This window comes from Trichoderma gamsii, assembly GCF_001481775.2.
Source record: "Trichoderma gamsii strain T6085 chromosome Unknown Scaffold_13.2, whole genome shotgun sequence".
Classification (NCBI taxonomy): domain Eukaryota; kingdom Fungi; phylum Ascomycota; class Sordariomycetes; order Hypocreales; family Hypocreaceae; genus Trichoderma; species Trichoderma gamsii.
In genome coordinates, this window is record NW_020171350.1 from 517,107 (window position 1) to 530,320 (window position 13,214).

General features: G+C 51.6%; 3 protein-coding genes across 3 annotated transcripts; all 3 read right to left on the minus strand.

Moving 5' to 3' along the window:
• Positions 1-261: 261 nt before the first annotated feature.
• Positions 262-1,626, minus strand: TGAM01_v204590 (hypothetical protein; the record flags this gene model as incomplete). Its single annotated transcript, XM_018804511.1, has 3 exons — positions 262-1,181; positions 1,241-1,396; positions 1,446-1,626. The coding sequence occupies 3 exons, from the start codon at positions 1,624-1,626 to the stop codon at positions 262-264; spliced, it is 1,257 nt and encodes a 418-aa protein (XP_018662324.1).
• Positions 1,627-2,805: 1,179 nt separating this feature from the next.
• TGAM01_v204591 (hypothetical protein) lies at positions 2,806-7,335 on the minus strand (the record flags this gene model as incomplete). The annotated part of the gene is made up of 5 exons (XM_024549458.1): positions 2,806-3,462; positions 3,932-4,087; positions 4,166-4,996; positions 5,075-6,577; positions 6,670-7,335. The coding sequence occupies 5 exons, from the start codon at positions 7,333-7,335 to the stop codon at positions 2,806-2,808; spliced, it is 3,813 nt and encodes a 1,270-aa protein (XP_024405798.1).
• A 2,115-nt stretch (positions 7,336-9,450) lies between these two features.
• Positions 9,451-11,829, minus strand: TGAM01_v204592 (hypothetical protein; the record flags this gene model as incomplete). Its single annotated transcript, XM_018804509.1, has 1 exon — positions 9,451-11,829. The coding sequence occupies one exon, from the start codon at positions 11,827-11,829 to the stop codon at positions 9,451-9,453; it is 2,379 nt and encodes a 792-aa protein (XP_018662322.1).
• Between the last annotated feature and the right edge of the window lie 1,385 nt (positions 11,830-13,214).

The window sequence follows — 13,214 nt, forward strand, 5'->3', positions numbered from 1 at the left end:
GTCTCGGGCAGAGGGTGTCCGAGGCAACAGGACACATGACATATGGCATATAACGCAGGTGTCTCCTTTATAAGTGTATGAAAAGTTTGTGCGTGTATGAGTTGGCGTCTGACGCAGCAAAGCAGACAGCAGAGACATGCTATTAATTCCCCATCTGAAGAACGGATGCCATTTATGAAAGAAGCTGAGCAATACTACTTTAGTAGGTATATCCTCTACTACCTGTTCCTACTCAACCGATACAACATTATGAATGTAGGATTAGTTTGGATTATGTCCAAAAGGAGGCTCAGGAGGCCATTCGTCTATGAAATCATCCATCTCCCAGTCCACAGGCTGCATTACATTATCCATCTCCACGTCTAGAGACATTATATTGGACGGAGCTTCAGGAGAAGCCTCGGCCAGACGTGGAGTCTCGACTGGACACAGATCCTCGACTGGACTTGTTGCCTTGACTAGACTTGTTACCTTGACTGGACTTGTTGCCTTGACTGGACTTTTTGCCTTGACTGGACGCGCTGCCTTGGTTGAATGCGCTGCTTTGGCTGAACGCGCTGCCTTGGCTGGACGCGTTGCCTTGGCTGGACTCGGAGGCTTGGCTGGACTCGGAGGCTTGGCTGGACTCGGAGGCTTGGCCGGACGAGACAGAGGCGATAGTGTCGAGTTCAACGGCGCAGAGCTCGGCATAGGATCCTGCATAACGCTTGGTTCGCGGCTAAAGGCGTGAGACGGCAGGCCAGGAGGCCGCCAGGACTGTCCCTGCGGCGTATCAGTTGTTGCAGGGCCGGTCAGACCAATGGCTTGGTCTAGACGTCTTGTCTCGCGGCTCGCAGCGTACACCGGTCCTGTCCCTCTCTTGTGCCTCTTCACCGAAGCATCCCGCGACAGAAGAGGATGCAGCGAAGGGTCACCGGAAAACGCTGTCTGCGGTGTCTGGGGCTGTCGCAGAAATGGAGCAGGCCTGTCTTGTCTTGTGTCGAGCGGCTCGGTCTTGAACTCGTCCATGGCGTCTTGCAGTCGCATCACTGTGCGATGAACCAGTGCACGCTGCCTTCTTTGGCCGTGCGTCTTCTTTGCTGCGTCGGCGTCTTTGAGGCAATCCTTGACATGGACCAAAAAGGAGTGGACATTGGTCCAGGTATAGCTACAGCCGGGGCAAACCTCGAAGCAATCGACATCTGTGTCAATTTAGCACAGGCCTCCGTAGCACAGCTTTGCCCCCAAAAAAGCGACATACGTTGCATAAAATGGAACTTCATATCCTTGAGCGGCTTTACCGAGGCGCAACTCGGCAGGGGGCATTTGGCGGAGACATTTGAGTTGGAGTATTTGTCGGCATCGGGCGGATCCAGCTCGATTGGTATGAGGTGCGCAGCTGCTTTGGCGAGTCTGTCTACCAAGACGGCAATGAGTCGCTGGACGAGACGAACAGACAGACAGACAGACAGAGTTAGCCACGGCCAACAAAGAGTACATCTGATGCTGTTCCAGAGCACGAACCTCGTAGGCGTCGACGTGGATCTCGAGCTGGAAAGAGGTGGCAAACGAGACAAAGCATGTTTGGCACCTGTATTGTGGTGTTGGTGGTACTGGAGGTGGTGGTGCGGGCATAATTGGAATCATGGTAGCAGTTTGATAGAAATGGCTGATGACTTGTGGAGGTTGAAAGATGTTGTTGGAACAAGGAGAATAGAGGGAAGAAGATGGAGGCAGGACGGGTTTATGCTCAGCAGCTTGAGAAGGAGTAGCCAACTGTGATTTTAAGATGGCAGTCTTGACCAGCAGCTATTACTGCTACTGCTACTGCTGCTGCTGCTGTTGATTATTACGAGTAGCCATTATTGCTATAACAACGACTACTGCTTTTCCTGCTACTGTTACTGCTGCTACAACAACTACTTCTGCTGCACAAAATAAAAGCAAAGAATCTGTTTATAGCAGCGTTGTTAACAGCGATGGGGAGCCCAAAGCCGCAACTCACCGAGCCATGGTAGCCAGACTCTAAACTCAGTCCAACTGTAACCCATAAATAATCCTATCCGCAATAAATCTGATACGGAGAACACTCAAGCAGCAACCAATCTCGCAATGATTGATTTTTGTTCTCGAGTTGTGAGGTCTGACTATGAACTCTGCGGAGAAAAGTGTATATTCTTAAAGAAGATCTGGCACTTATAGGTAGAAAGAAGAACCAGAGATACATTATTCGCCACTGCGGCTGTCCTTGTCCGAGTTTACGACAGCCCTTTGTTTATCGGAGCAAGAGAATGGTATCTCTAGATAGGTACATCTTTTGCTTGGTACCTACCTCTGCCACGAAATACCTACCGACTAAGTCAAGAGTATGCGACCAAGAATCCAGCAATTGCTTGTTGTCTACTACAGTCTATAGTACAATTCAGAATAAGAAGCTCTGGTCAGCATCACCACCAGTTGTTACATATACATTATCAAAGTGAGAGAGCCACCGATTATTACGTATCAAAGAGAAAAAAGCAATTTTCATGTCGTCTCAAGGCTCAAAACAAAAACGAATTCATCTACATCTCTACCTCAAAGCCACACCACACTTAATAAAAATACACACATCCTTAACAAATCGCATGTCAAATCCTGCACCGCACATCCCATCCTGGTTCCCTTTCCATGCCCAGTCAAATTCCATCCCATCCTATCCCTATATGTCAAATTCTTACACTGGCGGTATACTCGTATTATCCATTCAATCTCTCACGTGTCGAACAAACTCATACATAAAACGTCTCCCCAAAAGTCTGTCTATAATAGATCTAGTCCTTGAAATCAGCTCCGTGTTCCGTCCCCAACCTCGTCATCGTCATCATCGTCATCTTCAATGCTCGTTCTCCGCCGGGCCTCCTTCACCTCCACAGCTCTCTTCTCAGGCTCCTCATCCCTCTCTTCCGCCGCTTGTGCATCAGCATCGCCCTTTGGCTCGTCCTTGTCCTTCTCGGCTCGAGAGCCAAAAGGCCACAAGCCGCTGAGGCCTCTGCTGCTTTCTCTAGGTGGGTGCACTGCAAGAGGTTTCAACACCACATTATCTCCATCTTGTCCTTCTCCACCCTTCTCTTCTTCTGCCATGGCAAAATCTCCAAATTCCTCTTCGTCATCATCAGAATCATCATCCTCAAGTCCACCTTCACTCCGCCTGCCGACAACGTCTCTCCACCACGCTCCACGGCCCAGGTTGGTCGACATGTCATCCAGATCATCGTCCATTTCTTCAGCCTCTCCGTCGCCAAACGGGTCTTCGAGATTATCGTCGTCGTCGTCATCGTTGTCGTCATGAACAGTGGCTGATGAGGCCTCCTGTGTCTGTTGGTTGTTCTTCTTCTGCATAGCAAGCCGCGCTGCAAGCTGCAGCCGGGCTCTTGAAGGCGGAGTATTCAAGGGAGGAGGCGGTGGAGGCGGGGGTGGGATAGACGGCGGTACCAACGATCCCTGATTCAGTGGGTCAGTATAAGCTCGAAACTAGGCCTCTGCGATCAGCAAAACAAGAGTTTCCACAAGCAAGCCAAGAGGAAATGGAAAATGCAGGAGAGGGTGGGAGGAGAAGAAGGTGGGAAAATTGAGCGTTGGCAGTTAGAAACAAGTCCCTAAGGCTGACAAATGGTCCATGACGATAACATCCCCCTTTCATCCCCTGAGCCAGACATGTCCTCGAAACAATGCTGCAAAAACAATGACATCTTCCAAATTCGCTTCCCTGAGCTTCTTGTTCTCTCTCTTTCTCTCGCTCTTAGTGCGCTATCCACAAAAAGAGTATTGTAATCCGCTCGTGGCATGATACATGATATTTCCATCTTATCCACAAAAAGAACAGAAAATAAAATAAAAACTCCCCTCGATGCCCATGTAAGATTTAATGATTCCCTCAGTCTCTCTCAGCCGCTGTTCTCGCCAACATCACCGAGACATACTCCATTTCAAAGGCGTCGGGGCCCTCCAGGTCTGCACCGTATGGGCCTTGTCTCTCTCTCCTCGGCGTAGCCGGAGCTCTAGGTATGTCGGTGGTGGTATCATCATCCTCGTCATCCTCATTAAAGTGGAAGACGGTCACCTCCCTCTAAGAGAAATCTAGTCTTCTATTTGAGCCACCTTCGCCAGGCCCTCTCCGTGTCATCCACCCTCCCTCTTCAACTACCATGATGTCTTGATGCGGCTGATCGAGGTCAATATCAGCTTCCAAGCCCGGTGTTCCATCTGGTGTACTCGATCTGATGGGTTCGGGAGACATCATGATAACATCCTCGGGTGAATGCGTCATGCCCATTGTCGCCTCAGGAGACTCGTTGCCGTGCTCGTCGGAAGAATCATAACTTACCTCGGAATTCACGTCCTCTTCATCGCCCTCGCCCTCGTCGTCTTCTTCGTCGCTACTACTTCCGAATCCGGACATTAGAGCACCCTGGGTGATTGGATAAGAGCCAATCCCATTTCCATCTCCTTCATTCATTTCCATGCCCCCGTTGAGACCAGCCTCTGCCAGGGCATTGGATGCGCTGACCGTGTTTCCAAGACCTGAGAAGCCGATGCCGCCCAGTCCATTACCGCCAAGGCTAGCTCGGTGTCCTAAAGCCACCTCGGGTCTGACGCCGCCCAGAATAGCATTATCCCGCTCTCTTGTTTCTGCCAGAGCACCCTCTACGTAGTTGATCCAATCTTGGCTCATAACCTTGTCAAGGACCATCTCCGAGAGAAGCTCAGGGGGGTGACGCTCAGTGAACTTGACAACCTCTTCCGCTATGAGAGTGAGGTGGCCCATGTATCCCATTCGGGTTTTCGTCTTGGCCTGAGACTCGTCGCTGGCCTGTTGGCCCTTGATGATGGCGGTAGTGATGTCGGCAGCTTCAAACAGCGATACGGCCAAGGTTGGGTTGAAACTGCGATCCATGGGACCGTTGAATACTTGCTGCACAATGTCGTACACGACGTTGTGCAAAAAGTTGTTCCAAGGGTAAGCAAAGAAGAAGGACTGTTTTAATGTCAGTTTGATTTGATAAACGATATTGGTAAAATGGGGGGAAGAAACAGTCAAGTTTCAGGAACGTACCAAAATCGTTGGGACAACGCGATGCTCAACGAATTGCATCTTGAGAAAATCACCCACTACAGGCTCAAGTGTTTCCGCAGGGCCATCAAACGGCGGAGCAGCATTCATCCCAGGCTCTCCTGGCTGCGCCTCAGCTGGAGCAGCACCAGCCTCGGAGCTGTATGGCGGTTGCTGTACACCAGAATCAGGAGCGAGAGGGACCGAGAAAAGAGGGGCCGGGGTATCTTCAGGGTGAGGGGATAGGCCGCGGGATTTCTCGATGTCGTCAGGAACCAATTCGTCAACACTGGTATTGGCTACACCATCTTCGTCTCTGGGCAGTGGTGATGGCTGTAGCCCAGGCTTTGAGGATTTGACCTCGGTAGTTTCGGTTGGCTCGGAAAGTACAGGCTTAGCTGGCCCAGGTGTTTCTATGATGATGGGCCCGGAAAGAACCGTTGAAGTCGTCAAAGGTTGATCTTCTGCCTCAGTCGTGTCTTGTCCCTCGCTAGTTGCTGTGGTAGTCTCCTCTGCCTTTGCTGGTGCCAGCTCGGGAGCCTTGGCTTTGGTAGGCGAGAGTGGCGCAACAACCAGATCGGGTTCCTCGAAGCGCTGCTCGTTAATCTCTACAGAGTTTACTGATAGCCGAGGAGAGCTTAGCGGCTCGTCCACAAACTCGTCCTCATCCTTGTCGAGGAACGAAGATGAGGATAGATTCGCCGACTGAGCAATATCGTCTTCTGCTTTGATAAATTCGTGGGAAGTGTCCTCGTTCATTTCATTGGTGGGTTCCACTTCCTCAAATCCATCATCGTCTGCGTTTGTGACTTCTAGACGGCGAACTTCCTCATGGTGGGCTGGATGAGGAATGCGCATCGTCAAGTCGTCGGCAGACGACTCATCTTCTCGGGTGACGAGCTTGCCTTCGGCTCTGAGTCGCTGGCGCTCAGCGTCTCGTGCTGCGATCAGCTGCTCTGAGCCCATTTCGTTGAGCAGGCCCATGTTACTGCAGTGCAGCAGTTCTGCCATGAGCTCACAAGTCTTGAATCTGTCGAATCCGAGGGGCTCCAGCTTCTCGTTAAAGGTCGAGTCAACGCCCTGCTTCTTAGACTGTCCGTTCATAATCAAATTCATGAACCTGGGTACGTTTTGAGCAAAAAGGCGCAGCAGGTTGCCCAGATAGATGGGGTCGCGACTGGAAGGAACGGTATTGGCTTCAGTACCAACGTCCGGATCGTAATCAGAGTTGTTCTTTCGAATGACTTCGATAATGATACCAACGCCCACAGTCAAGGAGTTTCCGCCTTCAAGCATATATCCGATGAGCTGTTCGACACACGGGTTCGAAACAAGCTGGCGAGTGAGCTCATTGGGGCCGATACACTGCTGCTCATTCTGCGAGGCATTGGCGGAGATGGTGATCATGGCCTTGATGAAATCACTGGCGGCAGTTTGGACAACCCAGCTGTGTTCGGGGCCGAGAAAAGAGAGAAGCGTTGGGATGATGTCCTTGGAATACAGCCACTGGACGCATGGAATAGAAGGGTTAGAATCACATATGACAAAGAAGAGCACTCGTTGAACAGGGAATATTCTGGAAGCAAGGATCAACCAACCTCAACAACACCTTGGCCACCTTCTGTGCGATCAAGGGCAATGATCTTGAGCAATAAGTCCATGATCATGGGGCTCTCAACGTGGCGAAGCATATCGGGAATCACGTTGGGCAAGCTCCAGAGTAGCTCCATCATCTCCTCCGTCTTCTTCTCAAACAGCGATTCATTGACTTTTGTAAAGTAACTAGCCTGGAGCGGGTCCAATGGCGCGGGTCGAGAGAGGAAATCCCAAAAGGTTCGAATCAGCTGTCGATTCTCGACGAGGGCCTCGTAAATAGACCAGGTGTCGGAGCTTAGGACCTCGCAGGCGACATGGGCGTAGCGGTTGCGCTTCTTGTCCAGCTCCTCATCGCTCTCGCCGGGGTCTGTGGCGCGTGAAGATGCGCGAGGGCGTTGGAAGGGCAGCAAGCGGCCTCTGGGCTTGTTTTCATCGTCGGCGGACTCGTCAAGGCCCTGGACGGCCTCGAGCTTGGGGACAACGGTGTATTCGAGCAGCTTCTCGAGGACCTTGTCCTCACGCAGGAACTCGATGAGCTTGGTGTTGTGCTGCTTCAGTTCCTGTATCAGATCGGCCTCTTCGAGGAGCTCTTCCAGGGTGAAGTCGGGCTTGTCGAGGATGGTGTCGATGGTCGAGATGTTGGCGTAACCGCCGAACCGCCAGAACATGGTTGCGGATCGATGCTGCTGCGCCGGGCGAGGAGCGTCGCCGGCGTAGAGACAGACGAGGGCGTTATGGAAAGGGCGTTGGACAAGGCGAGCAAGGGAGAGACTGAGCTGCGGTGGTTGCACGCCAAATCCCAACTGTCGTGGGGTCGAGCAAATACGGCCCTAAGCAGTGGCCACGTCAACCCGGACAACGGCCACCCGAAGCCCGATCAAAAGGATATACGAAGAATAAAGGAGGGGATAAAGAGAGAGTAAGAAATCAGTTGATGAGAAGACGCAGGTGGTCGGGCATCCAGGCACGACGATGTGTCAGAAGAGAAGACGTCAGTCGGTTCGTCAGAGAGAGCTGCGGGAAACAGGCCAGGCCAAGCACAGCACGGCCGGCGAGTCGCAGCTGCAGGATTGCGGTTCCTGATGCAGAGCAGACTGGGCTGGACAGGGCAGCAAAAGCAAAGCAGCGCCCCGGTCTCGTTTGTGGTCGCCTGGAAGCACCTGCGCTGCGGTTTGCGGTGCGGATGTGGGAGCGGTGGAGGGGGGTTGCTGTTTAGGTTCCGAGTGTGGGGAGACTTTTTTATCGCGGGCGATAGAGAAGAGCCCTCTTCTTGCTTCTTATCTCATCCAGGTACGAGGAACTAGGGGGGGCTGCAGGTATCTGTGATGTACCTGGCTTAGGCGAGTTTAGTGGACTGCGGCGCCGATTACAGCAGCAGGTCAAGTGTTTGTAGGCGGGCAGGCAGTGCAGCATCAAAGTAGCATTGGCTAGGGGGTTATACGAGAACAAGGAGAGGTTCAACAAAATTGATATGTGGAGGAGAAGAGAACAAAGAGGGTAATTCATCAGAAAAGCTAGCAAGTGCATACTGCCACGCGTTGTATCCAGTCAGTGGCAATCTACCTGCCTTAGGTATTTGTGGCAACATCACAGCGCTGGGCTCTGTACCCCGATTTAAATCCGCTGTAAGTCGGTCGTCGCCGCTGTGGCCATTTATGTGCAGGTACGGATCCAGTACCTGAATCAGGCCTCAATGAAGGTATATCCACTAACTGACATCAGGGCAGTAGCAGCAACAACAACATTGCATATAAAATAGCCCATATGATGCAAACAGGAAAAGAGAGAAAAAGCAAGCAAGCAAGAGCTTTAGCCAGGGCTCCAATACCCTGAGCAGGCAAGTCAGCTAGGTATCCAGTCTGAACTATGATATGCGGTAAGAGTACAGCGTGGTACAAGAGCCGCTGATTGTCGCCGTTCATCGTCAAAGCTGATCAGGGGCAGCCACTCCAACCCATGACGCTGCATATGCGCGCATGGCAGACCTAGGGCCCAGGAGCATGTGCTCGCTTGTCGCCGAACTGCGGCTGGGCACATGGGATTGCTTGCTGAGAAACGCTAAACGGAGGATGTTGTCTCGGCTGTTGGCGGTTGCGATATATAGCGTCGTGCATGTTTCAGATTACTAGTATCCAGCACCTTGAAGTAGTATATGGATATTCCAAGATGAAGAGTCTTGAGTTCCTCGACGCTACGACTATTCTAAACGCATTTCAAGGACTATTAGTAATATCCCCAGCTTCGATTAGCAATGGGGTCCTATCCTTCAGAAAGCTGTCTGCGTCGTCATCTGCCAAATTGGGCTTTCATTCCTCTGTTGCAGGGTAGCGGCATGCCGCAGGGGTTACAGCAAATGCGAGGCGCTTCACACGCAACACGGCGGCTTGGTGTTTGATTTTCATTATCAATGCAGTGTTTTTCGTGTCTTTGTTCTTGTAATTGTTGGGGTGCAACTCGTAAGCATATTGATTCATCTAATAAGTAGAACTAATACGTAATTCTTAGCAGTTGTGCCAAGGCGAATAAAAATAGAACACATGCCACCACCACCACTTCCACATGCATGTGCGTTTAGCTAGGATCAGCTGCCTCGAACGCATAGCATTTATTCATATGCCGCATACTCATGAGATCTTATAGCCCATGATTTACATGTATTTCAGGCCTAGAGTTAACATACTGCGCAGAGCAGTAGTTCCCATTCTCTTCATCCTTCTTCTAAAACCATGCTATTATACATGACTTCAACCTAAATAACTGCAAAAACCCAAACGCTATGCTAATCAAATCATATTCACAAGCTGCAGCCCTCTATCAAGTTCCGTCTTGACAGCCTTAATCTGCGCCATGCCCTTCAACAGCACTCCTCTCCACCAGCTATACCAATCCGCCACCTCGCCAAGATCCGCCTCCTCAAGCGCAAGCCATTCCTGTAACCTGCTGCTCCACATGGGGAACATATCCTGCACCAAGACCTCTGCAAGCACTGTATCTCCGAGAACCTGGTTCCACTTCATGATGCCAACCAGAATGGGGAGGTAAGGCTCTTGCTCTGCAGGGTCGACGCGGAAATTGGTGCGCAGGTACTTCCCCATGGATGGCAAGACGTGTGACATGATGAGCGGCCGCCATTGGTCTCCCAAGACGTCCTTCCACTGCGTCAGCCCGGGCACAACGCCCCTTTCGAACTCCCAAGCGTCGATGAGATGTCTAAACTTTCTTCTGACATCTGCAACCAATCCCGTGCCCCTTGGATCGAGATGGTACGGAGGGAGATACTGAAGCCAAGGGAATAGCCAAGTGTGTGGGAGATGATGGCTCTGTCGCTTCTTCTTCGGATTCCAGTCTGATACGGCCGTTTCCAGCTTTCGAGCCACGTTATCAACTAACTGCGCCCGAACAAATGGCGGGAGTAAGTCTTTCCAGTTCTCCATGATGTCAAGCATCGGCGTGGGATTGAAGGGGTCCCAAGAACGAAGCGCCGTCAGTACTCGTGGTAGCCAATTCTTGTACATCATCGTCTCATACGGCGTGGTCGCCTTGTGGTGTGTCCGGTACACGCCATCATCTTGATTCGCGGAAGAATTCCACTTGTTGACAGATTTATTGGTATTTGCAGATGTGGTGAAGAGTCCAGACAGCTTTTGCAGGTCAGATGCAAATCGAGTTGGCTCTGTCATCGGATCCCAATCGGAATTGCGTATAAACGGGTGAATTGCAGCTACTGCAATATCTGCAATGGCATCATTCGCAGAGCCCAGATCAACGGCGGTTTGGAGAGCACTTATGACTTGCTCCCACTCCGTTGCGTCAACAAGCCGTTCCGTCACCACGTTTGCAAAGGTCTGCAGCCTCTCAAAGTCAGAACGCAAATCTTCGATTTCTTGTTCCCTCTGCTTGAGCTCCAAATTCACCCACGTCTTGCGTCCTTCTAGGTTCCTCCACTCTTCTGAAAAAGCCAGCAGATCCGCCTGTGCTCTTTTGGCGAGCTTCCTCGCCTCGACTACTTCGCTTGATTCAGGCACGCCGGATAAAGGTGTCATAATACCGCTTGTTGAAGTAAGTAGCTTGCCGCCTGGCCCCGTCATGTCAAGGATAGGGGCAAATGCATCTGGAATGTTCAAGCCCGGCGCGCTCTTCTTTAACTCTTCGGCTGTGAGGTATTTCGTCTTTTGTCTCATCGGGGTGCTTCCGCCGCTGCTATAGGCTACTGCTGCTCCCCGAGCCTTCTTCTTAGCTTTTCTGCGTTTCTTCTCTTCTTCGTCGGAATCGACAACCATCTCCCCACGCATCCGTGCTTGTCTCTTCTCTTCTTGGCGTTCTTGCTCTGACTTTTCCTTGACGGCGCCAAGACCAATACCTTGGGGCCGGAGGTTGGCTTCGATGATGATGTTTCGTCCTTCGCCTTCCTTACCTAGACCCTTGCCCTCAACATAGCCCATCTTTGCCATCATCCGGGCACCAAACGAATTTGCATTAATTTTCCCTTTCGTTGTGAACGCGCTCACTTGGGGTTTATTTCGAGGAGTGTCGTTTCCATTGTTCGTCTCTTTCAATACAGGATCTTTGGCTGACGAGGGGACGAAGCCGCCGCCAAGGATACCACCCGAATTGAAATTTGTCTTGTATGACGGCCGTGTGTTTGATTCTTTCTGCGCATTGTCTTCGCGCGACCTTTCAGCGGCTGCAAAGCGCAGCTTCATGGCCGCGTTGCCAAGCCCCAGTCCAGCTGGTCTGTCGTAATCATCTTCATCTTCGTCTTCGTCTTCATCCTCTTCGCTGTTTCTGTTATGGCTACCCAGACCGCTGCCCAAGAGCCGCTCTTCGTTTTCCGATTCGTTGCTATCATCTTGCTGCCCCGCGCCTTCACTCGTCCTTGACACGAAATTTACACCTTTGCTTCTCAAAGTCTTTTTCTTCCAACGCGAGTTCGGATTATCGTCTTCGCTATCGGAGCCGAAAATACCCAAGGCTGCTTTCTCCTTGCTGTTTCCGCCGACGCGCCGCTTCTTGCGGGGATTGAAGTCGCCAAAGTCATTGTCGTCGTCATTCAGTCCAGGGACGATGGGATCATCGGATTCCGACTCGTCAGACGATGAGTAGTCTGCGGCGGCAGTTTTGGCGTTGAGGGGGAACGGCGGTGCGCCCGAAAAGCGATCCATGTTGCGACCGTGTGGGGGGCGGAAGGAGAAGTATTACAACCGCTGGAGACTCTCCATTTGTTCGAACTGCCGGAATGCTTCGAACGATGACAGGCTGATAATGGGTGGAGCCTGGATGAAGCGAGGCTGCACCGAATCTTTGTCTGACGCGCCTGGAACTTTCTTGAAGATCTATCTTATCTCCACGTGATATAGAAATTTTTGGCGGGGGTTTAAAAGCGGTGAACAGTCGGCACCAGATTTGCACGTGCTTGTGACTTTGTAGATGGATTGGCACATGCTTTTGCACCCTTGCGTCATTGCTTGACTCACAGTCGGTGGATGTTGGGTACCTGCATCGATTGGGCAGCAATTGTGATGCTGGAAATGGGAAGAAAAATTTGTGTGCGAAGGGAGCTGCTAAATGCCATACCTAATTTGGTACCTAACTCGTAGCATCTCTCCAATGATGGCAGGGCGGAATACATGTGATGCTGATTTTCTGGGCTGTGTCGCGGGGTTGATGTCTGGTACTTTGTCAGGCGGCAAATGGGGGGTGCAGCAGCGCAAAATGTGTAAGTTTGGCAGTACCTGGCGCTACCAGGCGTTTCTTAGCACTGCTGCAGGTACTCTGTCTTTCGGATAGCGGTGTATCTTACCTCTGTAGCTTGAAGCTGTCTACTAGGTACCTACTATTAGCTGTCAAGGTGAATACGATAGTCTACACTCAGAGTCCGATATTAATGACAAGTAAGTGAACAGAAATGCAGAATCTCCTTTCATCTCTTCTTCTAGATACCTACTCTTGAATTATTTACACTACTAGTTCCTTGTATTAGCAGAAAACTCCTTGTTGATGCACCTGTGGATGGCTGCCGCGCCGCCAGTGCCACTTCAGGACAGCCCTGCCAGCTGATTGGAGCAATCAGGTGATGGGTCCCTCGATTTGTTGACTTTTTGTGGATGGCATGGGTTGCCCATCAACCCTCCACCAGCAACAGGGACATGCCACGGCAAAGCGAGCACAAGACTAGACACCGAGTTTCTGCAGCTTCGCGACGCATATCACGAATCACGAGACACGACGCTCTTGCCGGCGGCTTGCGCGTCTGAAGCAGCGCATCCGAAGCAGCGCATCCGCTACGAGTCCCGCTCCCATTGCCATCGCCTGGGACCTGCGACGACCCGCGAACCGCAAACTTCATTCACCGACAGCTGCCCCGCCTCCTCGTCTTTTGTACATACCGATATTATTTTATACAGGGCCCGCCGCGAGGCATCACCGACAGCTCAGCCGTGCATCCATTGCCTATCCTGATCCCGGTCGTCGACTCCAGCCTCCAGCACGGCAGGGTAGCTGACACCTGCGGCCGCGCTCCCCGGTACTGTTCGTTGAATCGTGCCAA